General features: G+C 45.3%; 1 protein-coding gene across 1 annotated transcript in view; it reads left to right on the top strand.

Moving 5' to 3' along the window:
* LOC119401390 (thyroid adenoma-associated protein homolog) overlaps positions 1–27,136 on the top strand; it is an 84,834-nt gene that overhangs the window by 36,728 nt on the left and 20,970 nt on the right. Inside the window, exons 20-29 of the mRNA XM_037668144.2 lie at positions 1,503–1,648; positions 5,363–5,727; positions 16,301–16,443; positions 18,573–18,811; positions 21,042–21,151; positions 22,247–22,367; positions 22,716–22,826; positions 24,242–24,364; positions 25,082–25,266; positions 26,610–26,886. Coding sequence (XP_037524072.1) covers positions 1,503–1,648; positions 5,363–5,727; positions 16,301–16,443; positions 18,573–18,811; positions 21,042–21,151; positions 22,247–22,367; positions 22,716–22,826; positions 24,242–24,364; positions 25,082–25,266; positions 26,610–26,886 — 1,820 coding nt within the window. The remainder of the gene's footprint in view (positions 1–1,502; positions 1,649–5,362; positions 5,728–16,300; positions 16,444–18,572; positions 18,812–21,041; positions 21,152–22,246; positions 22,368–22,715; positions 22,827–24,241; positions 24,365–25,081; positions 25,267–26,609; positions 26,887–27,136) is intronic.

Genomic DNA, 27,136 nt, shown 5'->3' with positions numbered 1-27,136 from the left:
GAAGGCAACGTCCGCGGATGGCAGTTCGTCATCGTGAACCTACGAGGTGGCTTTGTGCACTTCGAAGGCGCGGACGAAGACGAAGGAGCAGTCGGCGCCATTGCTGTAAACGGTGAATCCGCTCGACGAAAAGCGCAGCACGAAACAGCTAGGAACTCGGTGGATGCTGAAGGTCGGGAAACGTGATCACTGAAGGTAGCGCGCAGCAGCAAACGATCAACCGCAGACACGACCGCAGAGCTGGCACAGCTGACAAAACAACACGTGAACGAACACAGTGAGGTTTGGCTTGGCTAAGCTATGGCTGGCAACGGATTGACACGTGCGGTTTCGAGGTTACGGCAGCCGCGGCGCGGTGCGGCGGTGCTGCTGGCCACACCTGCGATGCGAGTATGGTGGGTTCAAGGATATGAAAATGAAAACAACCAAAATGGCAGCGTCGGTGGTGACTTTGGGTCAGCGGCTAACAGTAAAAAGTCCGGGAAATCGGATGGCGGAGGCTATAAGCGTCCGGAATTTTGGACTTTTTAATACATGGACTCTACGGGGAACTTGACGGTGCCACAGATGAGTCCGGGAAATCAGGCATGTCCGGAATTTCGGGCGTCCGGGAAATCGGACGTCGACTGTAACTGTAGAAACAGCGCTGAAAGACGGGACAAAGAAAGGACGCAAACCACGGCGCTGACTAACAACCAAACGTGTTTTATTCTTCCAGTCTGCATATATGTACTCCGCCACAATCTCAAGGAAACAAAAAGCAAATAAACAAAGAAAAAATATGATTAGCCTGCGCAGAAGCCAAAAGGTACTCAATCGACAGAAAAGTTACCTCCTTCGGAAGGAGGGAGATCGTTGAAGGAGGGAGAATGTTGCGATAGTGTTGTGTATAAGATACCTCTTCCTTGCGGCCGTTACTATGTTGGTCAGACGGGGCGGTGCGCTAATGACCGCATGCGCGAGCATGCGAACAACGTCCGTAAACAAGCCAGAGATAGTCAATTGTCGCTTCACTGTAATGAATGTGGTTGCCAGCCATCTTAGATTCGATTTTCCTGTCGAAGTACCATGATGAACGGGTGCGTGTCATTTCTGAAGCGTACCATATCTATAACGGCGGAGAGGCATGTGTCAGCCTCCCCTCGATCTCCCTCCTTCCGAAGGAGTTAACTTTTTTGTCCGATTGAGTATTTTTTGGCCTCTGCGCAGGCTAATCATATTTTTTCTTTGTTTATTTGCTTTTTGCTTCCTTGAGATTGTGGCGGAGTATATATATGCAGACTGGAAGAATAAAGCACATTTGGTTGTTAGTCAGCGCCGTGGTGTGTGTCCTTTCTTTGTCCCATCTTTTAGCACTGTTTCTACAGTTAATCATGGACCAACCAGCCCAAATGCGTACCTTATTGCAGTTCTTTTGTGATCCCCTTCAGGTTATCCGGTTTCGACTGCATGTATGTTATTCGTAAGGAAACTGTGTTCAGCAATGCCCCATTCTGCCGCAGGGGAGAGTGCTCAGCTGTCGGTGCAGTGGTCATGGGAAGCGGTGCTTACGCTGATGCAGTGCCTCAAAGACCCCTACGAGGCCAACAAGACCTCAGTGCTCCAGGTGCTTCTCGCCATTCTGCCTGAAATGCAGGGGAGACCTCAGGTAGGCATCCATGCTTCTCTCTGGTCGTGTCTTTTAAAGGTACTATTAGCATTCATGACACACATGGCTTAAAGGGGGACATGGGTCTTTAAAGTTCTGCTTAATTGTTCTTGAACCACATTTTATAAAAGTCGGCTTGCTTGTGTAGTTTGTTCTCCCGATTCTAAAGATGCAGTTATTTTTTCTGTAGGTTTAATATTTCATTATACTGTATGAATAAGAAAACAGCATCTTTGTTTCTTACTACGATAGACTAACATATTGTAGATTAAGGGGGTAACAGCGCGAACACACACCCACAAGAGAGACGACACGGACACAAAAGCGCTGACTGACAACTGGTTTTAATGGCAGAATGATACACCTTACATACGCCAAAGTGAAGCATGAAAAGAAAAAGAAAAAGAAATAGATGGATGGATAACAAAGATTAACAACCCGCAGCGCCAACAACGCATAACAGCCAACCAAAGAAAACCGCAGGAAAACGTGACCTAAGACCCGACAGCCGCATCTAGAAGATAAAACTCACAGTCAAGGAGGGCAAGAGATGGGGCGCTAACACACTTGTTATCAAGTTTCTTAATATGATAGGCTTCTAAACTGACACGTGCAGTCTTGTCTTCGCTCCTACCAAGAATCATGGTCCCTTGAAATCGGGCCACACATCCTGTGCATTTAATGACATGCGCAACTAAATGTGCGTACTTATTATCTAGCTTTTTTAATTTTTGTGCGTGTTCCCCCAAACGGTCGTTGACACAGCGCCCAGTTTCGCCAACGTAGAACATCCCACATGACATGGGAATGCAATAGACTACTCCAGTGGAACACTTGACGAACAGCGTTTGGTGGTTCTTCTGGCAACCACGTTTGCCACGTTTGCTAAGAAGGGATTGCTGCCCTTTGATTCGGCACATTCTAAGACGATTAAGAGAGCTACAGCGATGATGTGTCTGGAATCGGCTCTCAAAAAATCGTGCCCGCATCAAATGATGCCTAGTTTCGACAATCAGGTACGCCGTCTTTCGGCTGCAGGGTTCCCCAACTCGGTCTTGACTGCTGTTTCTGAGACCCTCCTTCAAAAGTTGAAACGTGGAACGGGACGTACAACGGCTGAGGACCACCGGAAGGCCCTTAGGCCTGAGGTTGTACCGTATGTTCACAAGCTTTCCCACCATCTAAAGAAGGTGGCAAGTAGGCACGGGGTCCCAATTTGTTTCTCTGCCCCCAATAAGCTGGGAAAGCTGTGCCTACGTATTTGCAACACCAGCAAACGTGGTTGCCAGAAGAACCACCAAACGCTGTTCGTCAAGTGTTCCACTGGAGTGGTCTATTGCATTCCCCTGTCATGTGGGATGTTCTAGGTTGGCGAAACTGGGCACTGTGTCAACGACCGTTTGGGGGAACACGCACAAAAATTAAAAAAGCTAGATGATAAGTACGCACATTTAGTTGCGCATGTCATTAAATGCACAGGATGTGTGGCCCGGTTTGAAGGGACCATGATTCTTGGTAGGAGCGAAGACAAGACTGCACGTGTCACTTTAGAAGCCTATCATATTAAGAAAATTGATAACAAGTGTGTTAGCGTCCCATCTCTTGCCCTCCTTGACTGTGAGTTTTATCTTCTAGATGCGGCTGTCGGGTCTTAGGTCACGTTTTCCTGCGGTTTTCTTTGGTTGGCTGTTTGGCGTTGTTGGCGCTGCGCGTTGTTAATCTTTGTTATCCGTCCCTCTATTTCTTTTTCTTTTTCGTGCTTCACTTTGGCGTATATAAGGTGTATCATTCTGCCGTTAAAACCAGTTGTCAGTCAGCGCTTTTGTGCCCGTGTCGTCTCTCTTGTGGGTGTGTGTTCGCGCTGTTACCCCCTTAATCTACAATATGAACCAACTCGCCCAAGAAGAAGTATTAATGATAGACTAACAACCACCTCCCCAAAATATGCAAATGACATATGCATCGCTAGCAGAAGGCATAAGGCTTGCAACAAAGGAATCACTTTTATAATTGACTCTTTATATACATTAAACTCCATCGTTTTAATCATAGCCATGCAGTAGTCACACAAATAGCAAATTTTAAAAACTTCTAACCAAAATAATTAAAATCTGCTTGCTATGTTGTGTGCTCCAAACACTTAGCTTCATGCTTCAAAGAGAACTGTTCTTCTGTCTGTGATAGCCACTGGTATATTGCAGTAAATTTCTTGCTGGCTGTGCCAAATCAGTGTTTTGAGAAAATCAAGAAAGCAAACTAACATGACATTTCGTTGTGGAGAGTCACAAATGTGTGTGCACATAATAATTTAAGAGATGGGAAACTTGGCAGATAAGGAGAGTAATAGATGCAGGTTCCAAAAATGCCATTTTCCAAAAAATAGATTTTTCGATATTTTTGGTCTAAAGAATTCATGCACATGTGCGGCCTAAGAATGCAGTCCTGAAACACTTTTTGAAACAATCGTTTAATGACCTCAGTATCCGAGTTTATTGCCTCGCGAATCGACTGCTGCAAAAATTTTTTGAATCATTCAAGTACAAGCGGAGTTGCAAGGATTTGTTGCGCACTTTAATTAAGCATTTTTTTTCTCATCCTGCATCCCGACAAGTGTGCTGGAAGCTATGCAGGGGTGATGACAAAGGGATGTCGTGAACCCGTCATGGCATCCATCATGAGCTTGAGTGCGTGTTGACTCACTTCCAGTGTTAATCCAGTGTGGGCTAGTGTTGCTGTTGCGTAATTTAAGCACACTATAGAGTGCAGTGCTTGCACATGGCGGCACTCTGCTGCAAGAAGTGCATCTGATCCAAGTGCCACTCTTAATTTATGTTGGCTGTCGGCCAGTAGCAGCAGTCTGCTAAATGACGAACTCTTGTCCGAAGCTTCAAAGAGAGTGAGGATGGGCCTGTGTATGACGAGAGCACACTTGGAAGAGTGGCAACTTAGCGCTCCACTTGTAAACTCTATGTGCCATGCACGACTACAAAATTTGGCTGAGCTGCTCATAGCAGCGTTCGCTATTCGTAGATTCTGTTTACAAAGCCCGAGGTGTGGTTCAGCACCACTTTAAGGAGATACTAAAGTGAAGCAATAAATTAGTTTATACTGATAAATTATACTGTGAAAACTCTAGTGTCGTTAACATCACCACTATAGGTTTATTAATAGATGAGAAAATCAGTCACAAGTTTCACTTTCAAATTTCCCACCAAAATCTCTGAGGGTGACATCATGGATTTCAAAGTGTTCTTTCGTATTTTGGCCAAATCTGCTCAACTAAATTTTCTGCAACCTAATATGTTAAGTCCTTGGCTTCATCAGAAGACAATATGCTTCATTTTTACCGATTAGGAACTATGTAGGCCCCAGTAGACGGTGTCAAAATCTATGACATGGCACACTAGTGCAAGAACTTCAAGGTGGCGTTGCCACCAGCATTTTCTTTTTGCACGTTTTCTCGCTTACCACGCGTCCTCTAGCAGCAGGTGTGGTGTTTCTGGTATCGTGAAGGAGTAATTTACTAATACGAGAAAAATCGTTTTTCTCTATGTCCCCTTAAGATTAAGCTCTCTTGTTTCGCACAGTTGCTTCTGTGCTTGTTAGATGCTACAAAGCTTCTCATGGTGTTCTTACTGGGCCTGCAATGCTTTTTCTAAGCAGTATGCATTCATTGTTCTTGTCACCTACTCTTTTTTATTCTGGATTGTGTAGGATGAGGGCTGGATCAAAGAACTCCTGTTGGCAACCGTAGCGCTGACGAAAAGCGCACGGCCTCCAGATTCAGTCACGGCCGCATACTTTTTCGATCTCATCTCCACGCTGAAGCTGACCGCAAAAGTCTCACGGAAGCTGTGCATGGCACTCCAAGGTCTCTCTCCGTTGCTGGAAACAGCCATAAGGCTGCGGAAGAGCTACGACGAAGATGACAACGTCTTCTGGACGGCATTTCTGGTTCTGGCCGAGTTGGAAAGACAGTTGAACGTCGCCAAGAAGAGCCTTCTCGAAGCTTCGTCAACCGGTCCGTTGTATGGTGCCCTGATCTCACTTCGTGCCCTTATGAGGAAAGTCAATTGGAAGTGAGTACCTCCAAGCGGGGACACAGCACTTAATACTTAGTTTTAAATCTCAATTGATTTTGATGAAACTTCTTTGCGTATGTTTGTGCACTGATTTACACTCCAGTAAGGTTGAAGTCTTGGTCAGTTGGTACATAATGCTGAAAGAATGAACCAGTCAAAAGGATGAAGGGGCAAGGTGGAACGTGGAATTCTCAAAGCATATCATATCAACATGCAGGGTGATAATTGTGTCGGCACTATATCCATTTCTTTGATGCAGAAGGAACTTGGGGTCTTATCATTTTGGGGTTGACTTTTTGGTTTTCAAGTAGCCCTTGTTGTTTTGTTGTTTGAACAGCACATGCACCCCTAGTTTACCTGGAAGATGGTGTTTGCTAATTAAGCACAGTTGGTAGTCCAGTCGTTGTGTGTGCCACTTCTCTCTCTTGTCCTTTGTCCTGTTGACTGGTTCATTCTTTCAGCAGATTTACACTTGTTTCCACGCATATGGGGTAAACCGCTCTTAAATTCTTTTTTAAAATTAGAGCTGGTGCGAATAGCAAAATTTTGGGTGCGAAGCGAATTCGAATTTGAAGTGTGAGTGCGAATTGAATATTTTTCGAATATTTCTAGAATATTTTTCGAATACTTCGAAGCAAACTTGCAGAAAAAAAAGTTTGAAAGTATTCCTAAGCATATTCTTATGACATAGCAACATGAAAGTGTTTCTTTTCGCTAGGTTGATGAAGCACTGCCGGGGTGGTGTTTCATATTTGTCTTATCAAGAATGAGGCAATGTAGAGGCCGAATTCTATTTATGTACATGATTTGGTGCAACCAAAGTGTTGCCGACAACACTTTACACGTGATAGGCAAAGATGCCATTTTCTCAGCCTCACCTCCTCTTTCAACTTCTGTGGAAGCCCAACTGATGTGGTGGACAAGGGTGTGCTCCCTTCAAGTCCGCAGTTCCAAATCTGCCTCATAGACGTCGATATATAAGAACATCTGAAATTTTGGATGCTAAAAAGCTTCGGCGTTCGATTTTTCGGACTTCCTGTCCAAATTTCAGGCCCAAAACAGCATTAATTGAGCCCCTAACTCTGCCACATCTTTCATCTCCATGTTGGAAGCAGCGTTTTCTTGAGTTAATACATTTGCGACCGTAGCGGAGCTCTAAAGGTAGCTTTGCCGCCATACGGGGGTGTGATGAGGTGAAGCATATTGAAAATTTGAAGGGATCACTTTCAATCGGACGTTGACTGTATTTGTTTTTGGGAAGTTCGAATAGTTCGAATAGTAAAATTCTAGTGCGAATCAAATCGAATAGCAAACACTATTCGAAAAATATTCGAAACTTCGAATATTCGCACACCCCTATTTAAAATATTTCATCGATTTTGATGAAACTTGCTGAGTTTATGTACATTTGTGTGCCAATTTCAAATATGCAATTTTTTTCTAGTATTTTGTGTAGTTTTTCAAATATAAGATATTTCATGTGCCTTTAAGGAACAGGATATTTCCTAAGCTGAGAAAGTTACTAAGTAAATCAGCATATGACAATAGTCTGGAATCAAAACTGTATGCAGTACAACAAAAATGGGTGTTCTAAACCCATTTGAACAATAGGTATGATGTGTTGAACAGTCACAAATGAGTCAATGTCAAGCTGGGATTTAGCTCACGAATGTTCTGTATTGTATAACTTTTGTTCAGATGGGTTTAAAACATCCATTTCAAATAAAATAGTTTGAATAGTATGTACAGTCAACTGCCGATTTTTCGGACTCCCTAGGGACCGCGAAATCGTCCGAAAAATCGGGCAGTCCGAAAAATCGAATTCATGCTTTTTTATTTAGCTGAAGCGGTCAAAACGCCCCAGCCACGTCCGAAATAGCTTTAATGCCTCCCAGTACAATTGTCAGGCATTTTGGTGCGCACCCAGGCTCTCGCAAATACATTCGATCGGTACCTGCCGCGAACCCAGCTTAGCTACGTACGTGCCAGCCGCCACTTTCGCATCTCGTGATGAGCGCCGCTGATAACAGCAAAACGTGGAATAGATTACGGCTATCTCGCATGAAGCGTTTGTAAACGATGACGCGGAACACAAAGACTGTGGTGAAAGAGCGGACGACTCGTCCGGCTTTCTCCGATGTGTGTGCGCATGTAAACGATGCGCACACACATCGCCGAATCGCCGGCGATACGCAGCATTTGCTGCCTTGTCAAGCCGATCGTTTCTAGTTGTGTGCAGCACATCGCCAACTAAGCTGATGCCATCACTTTACTGTTGCTGTATCGTACGCACGCATTTATCATGAAAGGGTTCGTGGTGCGCACTTAGTTCCTGACCGCACACAGGCGCGGCAATGGCGAGCTGGTTTCGTCCACGAAGGCAACGCGTCTATGCGTTGCACTTAGCGGTCTCGCACAAAGACGCAGCAGGAATGGCGGCGCGGCGCATTTGGGTTCTCGCCTATTGAATGCGTGCAGTACGCATGCAACTGCGCTAGGCCACGTGCACTACCGAGCAGTTAACTGAAGATGCTTGTCGTAAGGGTTGTCAGCGATTAAGCCGTACTGGCGCGTTTGCCAGCTGCCGCCATCATGCCTCCGTGCATTTCCGCTGCTTATCCGTAACATCGCCGCACGGCGCCGCGATAGTGGCCCCTTTGAATTTCTGGTCTGCTTCGCCCTATAGACCTACTCCATGTTTGTAAACAGCGGTAGGCACCGTCGATATATTTAGGGCCCTTGTAGCGACGTCACAGCACGTAGGCTCCACCCAGCCGCCCCAGCTTGAAGCGCGCTACCGCCCTCTATGATCACGTGACAACTGGCGCAGCAGCTGCAAAAGCTGCCTCCGAGAACCATGCGTCGGGTCGCCTCCCGCATGTTTACAAGCGGTGGCCGCAACAGAGGAAGTTGCTGTGGCTGTAAGAGGGACTATGATATGAACATCGTGTTGACGTGTTGCTCCAGCTCTGAGAACGTCATCAAAACATGAGATATCCTGACGGCGGGAATGTGACTCATTTGCGAAATATCATATCACCGTTGCGACCGTCTAGGTCACACATGTACGTTTCAATTTGTTATCTAATGCAAGGGCGATCTCGGCGACACTTTCATCCGTGACACGCTTGCGATAATGCTTCAACTACATGCTGTGGACAAGGCGGCTACGTATCTGTCAAGTCTGTCAACCGTGGTCCGTGGCTCCCTCCTAACGCTCAAGTCGAGACCGCGAAATGCGTACAGCCCGTAAACAGACGCGGCAAGTTTCCCCGAGTGTTGTTTTTCTGTTAACTCTGACAGACATGGACATACCGTGAAGCGCACCGCAGCCACAACAGCCCTGCATGATACACTTTTTTCAGGTGTATCATCGCAGCCGCATAAGATTTGGAAAAGCATAGACGAAGTCGCGGCTGTGTTAATGAACCGTGCCCAAGCAGAAAGAAACACATGTGCCATGACCGAGCCACACTTTAGTTCACGCGAGTACATTGAAACCCTTTTGGCGCGTCTAAGACTTGTATCAACAATGGAAAAAAAGTTATATCAACAATGGCAACCGTGAAGAATTCTCCGCATATATGACAATGCTATCCACAACGTAAACGTGCTCGCTATGCCTCCACACAAGGCTTATGCCAAGAAATGTGGTGCTGCACATGACAATGACAACCGCTTGACAAGGCTAATCCTTTCTGCTGGGTAAGCCGCTCCAAAACATAACCGATGAGCCGGCGTCGGAGACAATTTCTTGCGTTTTACAGCTGCCGCTCATTTCTTGCGACGGTCTTTTCGTAAACAGCTAAGGAAAAAAAACCTTATTCCATCCTTCTCCTGCCCTCTTGCGCAAATAACTGTGGCGCTGCTTGTCGATACACCGTCTTTTCTTCTTTGCACGACGACAAACAGCGCACGCAGCAGTGAAAACACAGCAGCAACTGCGGTAGGCACGGCGGCTTTTGCCTACCACGCGAAACTAAACGCCCGACGACAGCGCCACTGCATTTCCGTGACGTATGTCCCAACGTTACTAGAACAAACTCAGTTTAAAAGCTCCGCCGGAGAGGCGGTCCGCGTGGCGGTCGTGAGAACTAGTGGCGCTGCAGTCACGTCTAGCTCCCGCGGCTGGCGCTTGTTGTGATCGGCCCCGCCGATGTACGAGCGCACGTGGGTTACAGCGTCGTCTGCACTTTGTTAGCTCGTCATTTTTGCGACTGTTCTTGACCAGGCTCCAGTACCATTTCAGTCACGTCGATCCTGCGCTGAGATCAACGGCAATGCAACTTGCTGAGAACTTCTACGTTGACGATCTCGTCACAGGAGTTAATTTTTCAAACGAAGCCTTCCGCCTCTACAAAGAAGCGAATCTCATCCTGAGCAGAGCCGGCATGAAGCTGCAGAAATGGTCCACTAATGATGATGAGCTCAGACGACACATCACTAATGGATCGGACTCCGGCCCAGCAGCACCTGTTACCAAGGTTCTTGGTTTGCTATGGGATACGAAAGCTGACAAGCTTGTTCTAAACATGGAATCCCTGTTGGAGCTTCTCAAAGAAAGGAACGACACAAAGAGATGTGTCCTCCAGACGACCGCACGGTTTTTCGACCCATTAGGTTGGCTATCACCGTTCATCATTAGGATGAAAGTGCTCTTTCAAAGATTGTGGGAGCACGGTACAGCGTGGGAAGAAGTTATGCCTGAGCCACTTAAAAATGAGTGGGAAACTTGGACAAACGAACTGAAAGGATCTCGGCCCTTCTCACTTCCCAGGTGCGATCCCAAGTTATTACTTGACAAGCCTACAATCTCACAGCTTCATGTATTCGCGGATGCCAGCTCTTGTGCTTACGGTGCCGTCGCTTATTTGAGACTTGAAGATCGATGCGGTAACGTGGGCATTCAGCTTCTCTTTTCGAAGTGTAGAGTGGCTCCAATCAAACGAATCACGTTACCACGTTTGGAACTGGTAGCCGCTGTTCTGGCTTCTAGAGTCCTAAAGTTCTTGCAGGAAGCTCTAAAATCGAGGCACTGGGAGATGGAAGAGCACATGTGGACCGACTCAACTGGAACGCTTTGTTGGATCCAAGGCTCAGCAACCAAGTGGAAGCCATTTGTTTCCAACAGAGTCAATGAGATCCGTCAAGCAACAGATCCAAGCCAGTGGCATCACTGTCCGGGAGCACAAAACCCAGTCGATCTGCTGACGCGGGGACTTTCAATAACAGACCTTCGAAATAGCCAGCTCTGGTGGGAAGGACCAGACTGGCTTCGACGTCCGGCAGATAGTTGGCCAAGATCGCCTGACAATCGAGATTCTGAAGCTATAGACGAACAAGTTGCGTCCGAGTTAAAGACAAGCGTCCCAATACTATTGAGCGTCACAACAAAGCCACTTTTCAATGTCGACAGATCTAGTTCTTGGTTGCGGATCACAAGAGTCGCCGCACGGATAAAGCGCTTCGTGTACAACTGTCGATCGCCCATGTCTCATAGGGAAGGAGGACTTACAACTATTGAACTTCAAGAAGCAGAGAAAGTCTGGTTCAGGCAAATCCAGACAGAAACTTATGCCAAGGAGAGAGCCCAACTTGAAGTTGGACAAGACCTCGACAAGACGTCCTCTATAAGAGACCTGAATCCCTTCATCGACGAGAAGGGCGTCATGAGGATCAAAACTCGCCTTCAGAACGCCGACGTCACGTACAACGAGATGACGCCTGTGCTACTACCGTGCAACCACGCGGTCACGCGCCTCATCATTTTTCAAGCGCATAAAGCTGTGCTCCATGGTGGTGTCGGTGATACCTTAACGGAGCTCCGCACCCGGTTCTGGGTGCCCAGAGCGCGACAAGCAGTGAAGCGAGTGCTACGAAAGTGCGTGATTTGTGCGCGGTTCCGAATCAAGGCTGCGAGTGCACCGGTAGCCCCACTTCCCGGTGATCGTGTGTGCTATTCGCGCCCTTTTGAAGTTACGGGAGTTGACTTTGCAGGGCCAGTGTTCGTGAAAGATTTCAATGGCGTTAAGGTGTACATAGCGTTGTTCACGTGTGCAGTTGTCAGAGCAATTCATCTTGAGTATGTTGTTGGACTTACCGCAAACGCTTTCGTCATGGCATTCAAAAGATTTTGTGCAAGGCGGGGAATACCGCGAATAGTGTACTCTGACAATGCTACCACATTTAAGAAAACTGCACGTGAATTAGCTTACATGCACCAGTTGTTGAGGAAAGATGAAGTCAGCCAGTATTGCTCCACCCACAGCATAACGTGGAAATTTATTGCAGAGAGAGCTCCTTGGTGGGGTGGCTTTTGGGAGCGGTTAGTTCGTATTGTGAAAATGTGTCTTCGCAAGTTGTTGGGAAAGGCGTCTGTTGATTCACAGCAACTGAGCACTTTGCTGACTGAAACTGAAGCTCTTGTCAATTCCAGACCAATATCTTACATTTACTCTTCCTCTAGCGAGCCAGAAATCTTGACTCCGTCTCATTTTTTATTAGGTAGCCGTCTCTTGTCAAAACCTAAAGCTTCAGACGAACGGGGAAAAACGAATACTGAGTTGCTCAGTTTGTGGGTCCACAGGCAGCTAATAATGGAACAACTGTGGAAGCGATGGCTTCGTGAATATCTCCTCACACTCCGAAGCGTTCATTCGAGGAAACCATCAAAGATGAACAGCATAAAGAAAGGGGACGTGGTGATTATTCACGAGGACAATGCTCCCAGACTGTTCTGGAAAACTGGTGTAGTAAGTGAATGCGTTCAAAGTAAAGACGGCATAGTTCGTGCGTGTAAAATTAAAATACCCAATGGCTCGCAGCTGTTCAGGCCTGTGCAAAAATTGTATCCTCTAGAACTCGCCACCTCAGGCCCCGGAGTGTGAAATATTAGAAGAAAAGGACGACGATGGGACTAGCGCATTTTGGAGCGAGCGGCTCGTGGCTCGTGCTGAACTGAATTTGGAACGGCCTAGAATGGACGCTTTGCAAATGTGCTACGGGCAATAAAGTCGCCCCTTTTTCCACTCATCTACGACGAAGCTTCCTTTATTCTACATTTCATGGTGCCGAAACCCGGGAGGTTTGGTGTTGCGCGTAATCCGGGGGTTTCTTCCTTCAACCTGACGGGGTCTCTCTCGACGAGTCGGGAAGACGGTCCGGCTCAAGGCTGTTGTTGCCTCCACCTGGCTGTGCCTAGTAATTCATTCATTCCCAAAAACACCGAGTTTCAAAGACGGACACACTCGTTTGTCGCCAACTTGCTTTGCGCCGGGCTGCAAGAGCGGCTACCGCAACGACGACTCCGCTTCACGACACTTCTTCGGACCTCCAAAAGACCCAACGCCATTCAAGCATTGCATCACAAAGATAGAAAGCTTACTGCGAAATGCAAGGTCTGTGACGTTCATTTTGAGAGTGACGACATTGTAAAGCACTATCGTCGTGTCATTGCGGGACAAGAAATTTTGATCCCACGTGGAAAGTGGGGCTCGCGCCAGGTGCCGTGCCGCACTTGTTCCCAGCACTTCCACCCCACATTTCAAAGCCAAAATGTTCGGGGTTTAGGCGCAAATCCCCCCCCCCCCCCCCCCAAAACGCACGGCGTCCCAAGAAAGCCCAGTGCCCAATTTGGAGGAGCCGCCAGAAATATAACAGCAAAATGAAAGGCAGGCGATTACCTATATTCGCTACCGAGACTGAGAGTTGCATCCCACTGACATTCGATCAGTTGTCAGCTGTCACTATGCCTTCAAAGCAGTGGATTTTCGAGAGATTTTACGACGAGGTATTGAACAAAATGTGCGGAATATTTTACACTCGTCGGCTCGGGAACGGGCTGCTCAGCGCTCTGGTCCTCGTCTTTTCTATGTGTACCGTGTCAAATTTTTTGCGCTGAGCAGTTTGATAATGGAATACCAACTAGCCCAATTCCACACTTTGTTTCGGGAACGGGGACTTACTTGTGCAAAAGATCATTGTAGTTGACGAGCAGTTTAACTGCGTAGTGAACGGCTACAGCACGAAACGCAAACGGCTGTCGTACAGTGTAAGAAGTGCTGTCGGCATGGAACATCTGCTCGGTGAAGTTGAATACTGACGACTCTTCTAGCGACAGATTAGCTCGAATAACTGCTCGGTGCTCACATCACGGCCGATCTGTTCGAATTGCTTAAGGCACCATAGAAGGATGCGATGTAGAAAGATGAGACACCGAAAATACAACTATCCGCTGAAAAAATTGTTCAGAGACGACATCTATTCGATGTAATCGCACACTGAGATTTCATTTACCGAGTTCTCGTAAAATTTTCCGATTTTGGTCAGTATCCCTTTAACCGTCGCGAAAACGTGTCTTGTAAACATTGCAAAGCATTGGTGATGTTTTTCGAGGAAGTTTTTTTCAATAAATTGTAGAAACATGAGTACTGTTTTTCTAGAACGTTTTTGTATCTCGAGTAAGTACGCTTCTTTGTACACTATAAAGGCTTTTACAAACGTGTTGGGTTGTTCTTGGTCTAGATAAGACGGCAGCGGCTAAAATTGTGGTGGTAGTTATAAAAATTACGCTGAAAACCCCCATTCGCTTAGAAACTCCCATGCCTGGAAGTTAAGCACAATGTAGACAGCTCAAATATTGTCACAGGGTCGTGACGTCGACGAAGGCAGCAGTCAGCAGTTCCGAGATGAAAGTCTTTATTTGGCCGAACTTGTGGCCGGGAAACTGAAAGTCAAACTACAGCAATACACTGATAGCGGCGAACAGAGCGTCGATCGTCGATCAACTGACAAGCGGTCAAGTGCGTCGGCTTTTATATAGGCGCTATCGAACTTTCCAGCGATATCGCTGGTGGCGCCGTTATCTTTCGACAAAGCTGGAACATTCGCATGCAGCGCGCAATCTTACCAAAACGATCTGCTACAATCGCGAAGCTTCTCGAACACTGCTTCGCGGACAGCGTCGAGCGTTGATAACCGTCCTTGCTGGTCAAACCCGAATACATCAAAATAAAACAAGAAGTGGGTGTGGCAATCTAGACCGAACATTGATTCTTAGCCAATCAATGAACAACGCACGCGGGCCAATGCATACAGACGACCTTATGCATATCCACCTAACTAGCACAATAAAAAAGTTGCCGCGCAGTTGCCGCGAGCAACTGCGCGGCGGACCGCAGCGTTATGCCGTGGCAGCAGACGACACGCCGATAGTGGCGCAAGACGGAACTGCAGCGCCGCTAGTTCTCGCGACCGCCGTTCGGACCACCCTCCTCCGCTGGCGGAGATACGGAGCTTTGAAACTGAGTTTGTTCTAGTAACGTTGGTATGTCCGGTGGAATTCGTCTATAACGCTTCGGCATTGCGGCAAAGCTGACTTTCGGACTCTGCTACTGTCTCAAACAGATCGACTGGTGAAAGCGCTGGTTCGAACCTACGAGATAATAGACGCGGCAGAGGTGGGGGCTTTTAATAATGCCTTTCAGACCTGCAATTTGGGCAGAGAGTCCGAAAAATCGGACACGGGATAGCTTCAGCATCCGAAATTTCGGGCGTTCTAATACATTGAAGTCTATGGGGCTGGTGACGGTGCCGCGAAAGCGTCTGAATTTTCGAGCATGTCCGGAAAATCAGGCATCCAAGAAATCGGCAGTTGACTGTATCACATATTATGAAGAAAAAATAGCATCTTTTTTCATGACCCAACTAACCTGCTCAATATTTTGAAGTATTACCTAGAACTATGCTTGTGTGACCACTCTTTTGGTTGGAAGCGAAGTGGAAGCAAATTCAAATAGTAGCAGGATTATAATAGTAATGTGCGAGTTAGGTGTTGTAAAATGCATTAACTTTTAAAATTTGCTATACTAGACCACAGAAGCCTGTATGGTAACATGCTTTTAAACTTTAAAAAAAATTAATCTGGGTGTACGTAATATGTACATTCAACCTTGAAGTGTGGCTTAGTGGCTGTGCAGATTTTCTTTTTTTTTTCTGAATGGCACTTTCATGGCATTGAAGTTCTACATCGCAGTGAAACCACCTTTGCAGGCACGTTAAGTGCAGTAAAATACATAATTCATTCGTTTCGATTACTTCGAAATTTCAGGGATGTTAAATTTGTGTCCAAGTGAATTCGGATACTGTAATGTTCGTTCGAATATTTGAAGCATTCTAATATTCGCCCAGCCCTAGTACGTCGTTGCGGGATAAAAATTGCACCTCAGAGAGTACAATCACAAGAGAATGTGGTGGATACTGGCGCTTGTTGGCCTGACATATTCATGATTGCATTTGGTCCTGTGTTTCCTCATCGCGACCCGCCATGGTGGTCTAGTGGTTATGGTGCTTGGCTGTTGACCCGAAGGTTGCGGGATCGAATCTTAGCCACTGTGGCCACATTTTCACTGGAGGCGGAAATGCTTGAGGCTCGTGGACTTAGATTTAGGTGCACATTCCAGAATCCCAGGAGGACGAAATTTCCGGAGCCCTCCACTACGGCGTCCCTCATAATCATACCGTGGTTTTGAGATGTTAAACACCAACAATTATTATTATTTCTTTGTTGCAGGATATTGCCAAGGGACAATGTGGCCTCGTGGAAAGCAATCTTGTGCCAGTCGATGCAAATAGCGTTTGAAGTGGCCACTGTGGTGGGACGTGTAGTGAGCAATGCATCTCCCGAAGGTCAACTGGACATTGACGAAGATCCAGGTGAGAAATTGGCGACTGTCATTGGCTGATTGGTAAGAAAGTCAGTGTTGGCAACCTATGTGACCGGTAACTTATAAGTGGATTCGTGTTTTTTTTTTTTTTTTTCCTTGGAGAATTGTTCAAGGCAACAATGCAAATCAAGAGTTTCACAGGATCCCGTTTCATCAGGGGAAGGCTTTGTAAGAAGTTGAAATCGAACGCTCACCCCGAATCAAAACAAAACAAACTGTCGTTTCGGTTCCCACATGGTAATGTTTATGATCTCGAGAACCTTGTTCACAATCTTGTGAACAAGGTTCCCAAGTGGGAACCAAAGCTTCTTTGTTTTGTTTTTAATCATGGTCAGTGTTCAATTCCAACTTATTAGGAAGAGTACACCAATTGATCTCTGTACAGTTGAACCCAGATATCTCGAAATTGAAGGGGATCACAAGAAAGTTCTATATATAGGTAATTCAACCTATAAAATATTTTATATACAGAAAATATATATAAGGGAATTTTACAACGGTTCAGTATACACAATAGTTTGTTATATGCGGGTTTGACTGTGTTTTGAGCCCCTGCTTTCACGACTCCAGCTTGTCTTTTTAGTTTTTAGATAAATTATTAAACTGTCCAAGCATTAGTTGCATTGTAAATGAAAAAGTTCTCTGGAGTAGCGTGCTAGAAATGTGTGTTTCTGTAGTTTGAATGGTATACATTCACAGCAGCTTTGGTCCATTTTGCTTGTAGCTGTTAAGTGGTTAGTGTTGCTCTGTAGAGGCAGTTTCTTCATTGTCATCAGCGTGATTCATGAGATATCGGATTGTAAACATGTACATTTGTATTCATCGGCGTGTTATTGTTATACCTTAACGCATTTGGTTTTTATTTTTACTCATCAGTGTGAGTCTAGAAAGTTCACTGAGAGAGAATGGCACCCGAAGTGCACATGGCCAGCTTTTCACTGCAGTTATGTACATGTACTAATTGTGTCTAAGTACCCTATTTTCTCATGTATAACCAGCACAAATTATAATAAAAATTCAGAGCTGTAGTTGGTGTGTGGTTAAAACGTGTAGTTTGGTGCGCAAGGTGACATCAAAACAGTACGCGGGGGCCTTTTTTTTTTCTTTTTCTCTCTTGCACATGGCTTCCAATAGCCCTTACTTCCACAACTAAGTGCTCTTTTCTCACTTGGAGATGATCCCAAATGAGATGTTACAGAAATGAGGGCAGGTTGAAGTCATGTGCAATCTTTCAAGTCTTGAGTTCACACGCTCCTGTGTTGCAAGTCATATTGAGCGCAATTGTACTGACGCTGTGTGTGCGAATAGACAAATGTGTTTACGTTTCCTTTGAGTTTAAGTTTCGATGCCTAAGGTGTCTTGTGTGGATATCATTGGCATAATTTTCAAAATCCAGGATCCACTCTGATGTGTCATTGCACTAAAGAGAAAAATGATTTTTCTCACATTAATAAATTGCTCTTTTACGATACCAAAATCACCACTTCTGTTGTGAGGAGATGTTTGGGAAGTGAGAAAACGCACAAAAAGAAAATGCCGGTGGGGACACCACCTTGAAGTTCCCGCACCGATTAACGTGGCATCATAAATTTTGACGGCATCTACTAGGGCTCATGTATTTCCTAATCGGTAAAAATGAAGTACATTGTCTTCTAAGGGGGCCAGAGACTTGACATGCCAAGTTTCAGGAAATTGCGTTGAGCCCAAGTCTCCAAAATACAAGAAATACACTTAGAAATCCGTGACGTCATGTGCGGAGATTTCGGCACGAGATTTGAAAATGAAACTTTGACCTTGATTTTTCTCCTCTAATAATAAACCTATGATCATGAAATTAACTACATTACAGTTTTCAGATCCCGGCAGCCTCATTTTGATGAAGGCGAAATGCTAGAGGCCCGTGTTCTTAGATTTAGATGCACGTTAAAGCACCCCAGGTGGTCCAAATTTCCTGAGCCCTCCGTTACGGCGTCCCTCATAATCGTGTCATGGTTTTAGGACGTAAAACCCCAACATTTATTATTAGATGACATTAAGGTTTTCAGGTTGCACCTTATCAATCTAAGTCGATTCATTGCTTCACTTTAGTGTCCCTTTAAACCACAAATCCACGTGCAGGACTTCTCAGGGAAATGCAAGTTGCGCTGCACAGAGGTCTGGGTCGCAAGTTTGAGGCCGGCAGAGGCGATGGGTCATCCGTGGATGCCGTGAAAAGCACCGCAGTGGCAGCACAGATGTTGCTGCTGTGTGGCTGGCGCGCACACCGCGAGGTGTCCCTCTTCTTCGGTGACATCTGCGAAGCATGTCCTCTGGAATCCGGAGGTGCTGGCATGGGCGTTTGCCTCTCTTTAAAGCAAGTGAGTGGCCGCTTGTAGTGCATTGACTGGGTCATGGAAACTTACTGATGACAGTCTGTGCAACGCTTACGAAAACAATCTTTACCATTGATCAAAGCTAACAATGTTGCTCCTTTTTCTGCAGCTACAGTAAACAGCTAAGCAGAAGCGTAAAAAAATAAGAACAGTGCATAACTGCTGCTTCTGCAGATCACACAGCATATTGGCACCAATAAATTTGTGCTTCTTTGTCTTGACCATGACCTTGGCTTGACTTGAAGGCATTCTGGTTTGGCCAGAAGCACTATGAGCAGAGGCTTGCTGGGCTGGGTCAAGTTCATTCAGTGGCAGTGCAATGCAGACGTCTTCAATTCTGCACTCAGTTTATGCAAGTGCGTTGTCTTTTTTTACCACTTGAGGGCCTGTTTCCAGTACACAGACAGTCGGTTTTTCATGAAGGCTTAACAGTCAATGAATATGCTTAGAATCCTCATGGAAGACCTGGAAAAGTCTGGGAATTTTAAAAAATTAAATTGGTAGGCACCCTGGTCTATGTTCTGCACTTAAAGGAGTACTGACACGATGTTGAGGCATTTCGGAACGACGTTGAAATTTGAACTTGACAATGAAATTGGAGGGGGCGCTTGCTGGGAATTTTACGGTACAGCTTTAGGCATGCAGTGTCAACTGAATCTGGCACAAAGGCACATTGGGGCTTGTGCAAATATCACGTTTTTGGTTTGAAGCAAATTTGAAGCGAATGGTAATTGAGGTAGAATAATCTTGAAGCGATTTCAAATATTAGCAGGATTTGAATAGCAGTAGAGTGCAAGTTATGGGTGTTACAATATGTCAACATTTAAAATATGCCATACTTCTTAGCCCATATAAACCCGTATAACACTTTAAAAAATAATACCATCTTTGACAAATTGCACCGGGACGGCCAAGCGTTATGATGATTGGATGAAACGGTGCACCACGGTGCACCAGCACGATTTGGTGAAGATGCCATAAATTAATCTGGGTGCAGGTAAGGAGTGCACTTCACTATGAAGCGTGGCATTGTGGTAAAGCAGATATTTTATGAATAAGCGGTTTCACGGCATAGCAGGTTTATGCTACAGTGAAACCACCTTTTCAGGCAGGTTACAGGTGGTAAAACATGTCTGTTCATTTCTTTCGAATACTTCGAAATTTTTGAAATCTTAAAATCATGTCGAAGCGAATTCGAATACTCGAATATTCACTCAAATATTCGAAGTGCTCAAATATTCACGCAGGCCTACATCTACCACAGTGTCGGGATATAAGTTGCATGCAGCTTTTTTGAGTTACAGCACAAGCGTGTTTCCTTTGACATTTGTTGTGTGCACACTGCATCATGGGTGCCCATGTTGGCTGTTGCAACTGCTCTGAATTTCGTTGCACATGCAGCCACGTGGCACATCACAGAAGAGAGGCTGAACACAGCCAATGTAGCATGGGTGAATATTCAAACGAATACTATTACAGTATTTGAATTTGCTTTGACATGAATTTAAAGTATGTGAAATTTCGAAGTATTCGAAACAAACGAATAATAAGTGTGTATGTATTTGTCCACATATAACTTCCCTGAAAAGGTGATCTCACTGCAGCCTGGGTCTACTATGCCGTGAAACCACTTATCTGCTGCAAAGCCACACGTCAAGGTTAAATGTATTACCAGCACCTCGAAGTTTAAAAGTGCGTTATACAAGCTTATATGCGCTAAGAACAGAAAACTTCAAAATCTACTTATAACCTTACAAGTTATGCCCTATTACTATTAAAATATTGCCACTATTTGAACTTGCTTCCACTTCACCTTGAACCAAATAAGTGACATTTGCACACCTAGTTCCGATGCTTAAACATATTGTGCATCTTAGTTGCGTCCTGACAAAAATGCTCATTTTTCTTTATTGTATGTAACATATACTATTTGAACTATTCAATTCGAAATTATTTGACCAAATTACTATTCACTTCGAACTTCAAATTTACTACACTGAAACCTCATTATAAAAAAGTCACATCTGCCGTGAAAATAACTTTGTTATATCCGAAAATTTGTTATAAACGTTTATTTGTAACACTGTATCTATGACAAGGCTGTTCCTCATTTACTTGGTTATAACTGATAATTCGTTATATCCGTGTTCATTATATTGAGGTTTGAGTGTGCGTATTTGCCCATTCCTATGTTTATGCGACTTGTGTTCAACAGGTGCTGTCCATTGGAGACTTCTTCATGGAACAGATGTCGACAGTGAGGCATCGTGGAGCCTTTGAGCAAGCCTACACTGCTTTCCAAAAGCTCTGCCACATGCTTTGGAGGTGTGTGCATTGCCGTACTACATTAATGCATTGGTTCTGTGATGTGTTTGGGGAGCTGGTGCATTCTTGTTGCGTGCAGCGTGAATTACACAATGTGATATCGCTTGCGACAGTTTTCGATGTTGAGCATGAATAACAAGTGGTTTGGTTCGGTGAATGTGATAGCATCAGCATTGCACCACTTTGGGCAACGCACGTGATTTTGATGACAAGATGCGGTGGCAGAATAGGTGCGATTGCTTTGCTTAACACTTATTACGGCAGTGCACTGAAGTTGCGTTGTCTTTTGCTTTCTTTTCCGTTTACGCATGACGTGCATTGCTGTGCAGAGGACTGAGTTCTTTTTCGTACTGGAGTCATATTCAAACATTCTTGCAGCACTTTCTGTGTAAAAAAGAATCTCCTGACGACAGTATTTAGCATATTAAGGTTGACTTTCAGTTTAAGAAAGTTTCAATATATTGAAGCAAATTGTCGATATTACCGACTTCCTCGAAGTTCAGGAGATTCTTAAAGGTGGGGCTGCAGCAAAGTTATGAACAGCTCTGAATGATTGCCAGTGAAGTTTCTTGAGATCAGCAGTCATGCTGGTACTCTTTATTATACAGCATGTGCACGCGTGTGTAATTTAAGTGGCCAAATGTGCTGTGTCCTGTGAGACCTGGGAGACCCTTTCCAATCTTAGTACATTTTTTTGCATAGCACCGCTGTAATGCTATTTCACATTACCCCATTGTGAGCTGCAGAGAAAGTGACCTAAGAAGAATTCTGCACATGGTTCACCAAGACCAGGCCATCGAGATCGGTTTTTTTTTCCCTTCCTTAAATTGGTTTGGCTTGTTTGGCCACTTCAGCTAGAAGCAGCAAAGGTGGCAGATATTTTCCACCGCGGACAAGCAGAAAGTATGAATTAACCGAATTTATGCAGTCGTGAAGTTCGATTTAAGCAGCCTTAATATACAGTGAAAACGGAGCAGGCCAGCCAGAAATATGAAATGTGTTTGAATTATCATGAGTCCACTGTAGTGTACAGCCACTTTCATGCAACCTCATTTGCGAGACATTTTTGGTGTGTGTCTGTTGTTGCCATGCCAGGTGCAAACACCCAGAGTTGGCGAACCTTCCGGGCACCTGGCTTGGGAACATCATGGCAGTCATCAAAGACAAAGGCGTCTGTGCTACACGTCGGAGCGCTGGCATTCCATTTATGGTTCAGGTGGGTGAAAAAGCTTTGTTTCATGTTCACGCAGTTGGTAGGTCAGTCCATCAGTCATCTAGTGCAACCTTGTAAATGTTTGACCCGGTTATTCACTTTGCATTATTAAGTTGGGAGCACCGAAAATTCAAACCGTCAGTGCACAAAATGGGATCTTGCCTTCAAATGTGACTTCACAGCAAGTTGTCACTGCTATAAAGTCACTCTTGAAGTGATGTCACTGCTGTAATGTCACTCTTGAATAACTAGCTAGACCCAAATAAGGCTCTTCCGAGTAAATAAATTCATTGAACCAAATTATTTGTGGTGACGCTGACGCGAGGAATTCTGGGCTCTGCTCACCCACAGGCCATCCTCGTGTCGGAGCCGGAGGTGTGCTCACTAGCAACATTCCATCGAGCCATCAGAGAACTTCTCGTGCTGGCAACCATGGACACTGATGCATCAGTAGAACCAAAGGTACTTGACCTACTCTGACCCTTTTACACAGCTGTAAAATGTTTAAAAGAATTGGGGCAGCTGCGCGCTAGTGGTGCAAAGACTGAGCAAACAGCAGAGCTGGTGCCTTCCCCTCTTCCCTCACCCTCATTTACCTTTACCACCCTGTACTATACTACCGTATTTATGCGATTGTAGGTCGGCCCATTTTACCTAAATTTGAAATCCAAAGTTGAGGAGTCGACTTACAATCGAAACAGAAATTTGTAGTGCAAGTTACGGCGGGACAAACGAGAAATCAGGGATGCTGTGGCATAGTTACAACGTTAAGTTTCCATTCCAGCTTTACCTGTAACATATACCGCATTTTCTCGCGTGTAACCCGCACTCTTAGCAATGATTCGCGTGAATAAAAAAAGAAAGTGATCCCGCATACTGCCACGAAGCTAGCTTCTCTACATAGCAGTGAAGCACTGCCGTGAAGCCACCTTTGCACACTGAAATTCGTGTCGACATTACAAAACACGTTGCGGGGCTAGTCGAAGATACATTCGTACTTACAATATTCCAGCGCTACTTTTTACGAGGACAGGACAGAGAATTGCGGGACAGGACGGGTGGTGACTCCAACTATGAAGTCGGTCATACTTAACTAAATTTCCTTCATGAAATGCGCTCACACATTATTTTATTTTTTTTTTTGCCATGCTATTTGGGGGGTCGACCTACATTCGAGTCGACTTACAATCGTGTAAATACAGTATAGTATATGGCTATGCAATGTGTTACCCTTTCTCCTCACTTCTCTTTCTTACCCCCTTGCTGTATTACACTATACATGACTATGCTATGCTTTCTCTCTGTTTCTCTTTCACTTTCTCTCCATTTTATTCTCACTCATAGCAATGCAACCATATGGTTCCAACAAATGCTTGTTGTGCTAGTGTGCCTGGATAGCCGAGTGGTTAGGACACTCACCTTCTGACTGTGGGTGTGCGGTTTCAAATCCCGCCTCGCCAAGAAGTTTTATTTCGTTTTATTTATTTATTCTTCTCCTCCTCTCCACTTCTCTCCTCCTACTTTCCTTCCTCCAACGCGTTGCTGGGCGATGTGAGATGCGATGGCTTGAGTTTTCTTGAGCAAAGTAGCTATTTGAGCGAGTTGGTCGAAGAACTGACACGAGCACTGAGCGCCAGCGCTCGAGTCATCAGTTCTTCCTTCTTTTGTATTTGTGTGTGTGCGCTGTTTGATGATGATTGAGTTTTCTGTTAATGCCAGACAAGGTTTTGGCAAGCTTAAACGGCTCCTCTGTTGAAGAAAGATTGTGCATGATAGTGACAGACCTGGTCATCAGGAGAAGTTTTTGCGAAGTTATTTGCTCCTTTGTTTTCATGGTCATGTTGGTACTGTTCAATCAATGACTGGTGGCTTTTCAGGTTCACGCTATGAACGTACTGCGAGCACTTTTTCGTGAAGCAAGGCTTGGTGATGCAGTGATGCCATATGCTGCCGATGGCATTCAAGTGGCCATCATTGGCTTTGAATCCAAGATTTGGTCGGTGAGTAACTCGTCTTCTTTGCCTACTCATGGTTTTGATGCATCGGCGAACAGTGCAGGTTTTCAAACACCATAGCAGCATTTCTCATTCTTCTAACTGAAGCTACCAATTAAAGAATAAATGCCTTTTGTTGTGTGTAACGCTAGCCACTTGCTCTCAGATAACAATGTGTATATCGCAGTTATTCGTCATTTACAGCTCTGTTAAAGTGCATGTTTAGAATGTAGATTTTGAGCATTGTTCATGGGTTGTGAGAGTTGTGCATGCATTTACTTTGGCAGTCCTTTGCACGGTGTCGACAAATGTTTGATGCTTTTTGTTTCTTTATGAGTAGATCATTCAGTAGTATTTTCCAAAAATATTTATTTCCCATAGATGCTGTCAGACTGGATATTGATACTTAAAGCCTTAATCTGCCTCAATTATTATGGTGCCATGCACTTCTGCTGCACTTGAACTTTCGAGAAAGTGTTATAGATTATTCTGCATTCAGATTGTTCTTTTTTTTTTTTTTTTTCTGCTTGTAATGGGGTAAAAAGCACCCACTCACACTTTTTTCCATACCTTTGCTCCTTATGAAAGTAATGAAAGTCGACTGTGTTGCTTTATCTTGCTCAGAGTTGTGTTCTGGTTTGAAACAACGCTGTTCTAAAAGGTAGTTTTGTGTTGTAGCAGATTACACGCGCAGTCTATAGACTTCACCGTTGCTGCACGCAGGTGAGGAACGCTGCAACCTTGCTCTTCAGCACGCTGATGACACGCATCTTCGGTGTCAACCGTAGCCGCGAGGAGACGCAGAGGAAGAACTGCCTGACGGGCCACGTCTTCTTTCTGCGCTTCCCGCCGCTGTTCCGTTTCCTCCTGCAAGAGCTCTCCAAGTCGGCCGCATATTCACGAGATCTGTGAGTGCTTTCCCCTGCCCAGTTTGCCACCACTCTAAAGAAACATTTGCATACTTTAAAGGTTATCCTGTCCCCCAAACCATAACCACTCTGTGTCTTTCCTGTCCAAATAGCGCTCACTCATTTTCGTGATGTCAAGCCGTTCTCCAGAGTTTCAGACAGTTGACTTTCCCAGACAGGCACATGTTTGTGCCACTGGTTTTAGGTTGAAAACGTCCTGGTAAATTTCGTCAGGGATTCTGACATCACTGTTCAGGGAAACATAGTGTTTCAAGCAGTAATGACAAACCTTTAACTCTTAATATGCATAGTATTTATGTTAGCCAAGAAAAAATACTTACTGTTTGAGCAGAAACCAGCTAGCACGACTGCATTTCACAGCTGAAGGGCAGGCGCCTCGCGATTCTGTGTGTGGATCTCATGGTGCTTCTTAGGTTGGAACCGAGTATAGGAAAATAGATTCAAAGTCCTGTCTGCATTACAGTTGGATGTGAAAATAAAACCACATTCGGAATGTTGGGGTCCTTTATATCGTTGTCGCAAGATAGTGACAGAGCAAGTTTTTTTACTGCAAAAGTATCCATGTTGCTGTTTCGGTTATTGATGGCAGCCACCGCTTACGAAAGTTCATATAAAATAAAGTTCATGGGTTACACTAGCAGCATAGGGTGTTTCCAGTGTTCCAGGGACTCGCATGCTGCCCCACATGCCTCGCTTCCAATGCTTAGGCATTGAAGCAAGTGTGTTTCCGTCAGTATGACAGATGGTGTAATCAACCCCTCCCTCCCAAGTCCAAGGACACGGATGAGAAGACGGTGTTTTTAAAGAGCCATGGGCACCCATTGTGGTAGCTCAGCACACTAGGTGTCACGCTGCTAAGCTAGGAGGTGCGGGTTTGGCTCCCAGCTACGGCGGCCTCATTTTGATGGAGGCAAAATGCAAAAGCTCCTGTGTGCTTAGATTTAGGTGCACGCTAAATACCACCAAGTGGTTGAAATTAATCCAGAGTCCTCCACTATGGCGTCATAATGATGTTGTGCATCATAATGTTATTGTGGTTTTGGCACGTTAAACCCCAGCAATTATTTGAGCATAAAAACATTGTGCAAAGAGAGGATAACAGGATGAAGAACACAGACACTGCGCTGTGTCTGTGTGGTTCAATCCGTTTTGCCATCTTTGCACGCTGTTTTCGTGCTCAGGTGCGCACCAAGTGGCCCGCCTATGATCAGTGTACCAGCAATTATTCTTATTAAACAACCATAGCCAGCCTTTGGCAGACTGTGGTGTCTCTCGGAGGTGCGCTGTTGCGTTGGTCCGTTCAATCTCGTGTGTGAATCCAGGGTTCTGGCATCCAATGCGTTTCCCGTGCTGCTGCTGTTGGCACGCCTCTTCCCATCGGTGGTGGAAGGCAGCTTTCGGCTGGAGGACTTTGTGCCGCATGTGGCGCGATGCGCCTGCAGCCCCGTGTGGAAAGTGCGTGCCCTGGCAGCCCGTGCCCTAGTGCCACTGGTGGCGCCCTCTGCGAGGCGCACCCTGCTGCTGCAGCTGATCTCGTCCCTGCCCGGAGCCAACGACCACTGCATCAGCCACAATGCCGTCCACGGAACACTCCTCCAGGTCAGAATGCCAGTACTGTCAGCTTGCTGAGGATCATTACTATGAGCTGTCCCTGACATGCTTTTTTTTATGTGTAAGCAGTTCTTTGCCGACTTGATGAGAAAACATTCTGTCCATCTGTCTGCCTGTCAATCTGTCTGTCTGACAAAAAAATAAATGAATAAAAGAAAATAGGTTTTCACTGGGGTGCTTAGGTTTGAACTCGGGCCCTCACGCTCTGAAGGCGAGTGTCTTAACCACTATGCTACCC

This window comes from Rhipicephalus sanguineus, chromosome 8, assembly GCF_013339695.2.
Source record: "Rhipicephalus sanguineus isolate Rsan-2018 chromosome 8, BIME_Rsan_1.4, whole genome shotgun sequence".
Classification (NCBI taxonomy): Eukaryota; Metazoa; Arthropoda; class Arachnida; order Ixodida; family Ixodidae; genus Rhipicephalus; species Rhipicephalus sanguineus.
This window is presented reverse-complemented; position numbering and strand designations above follow the sequence as displayed.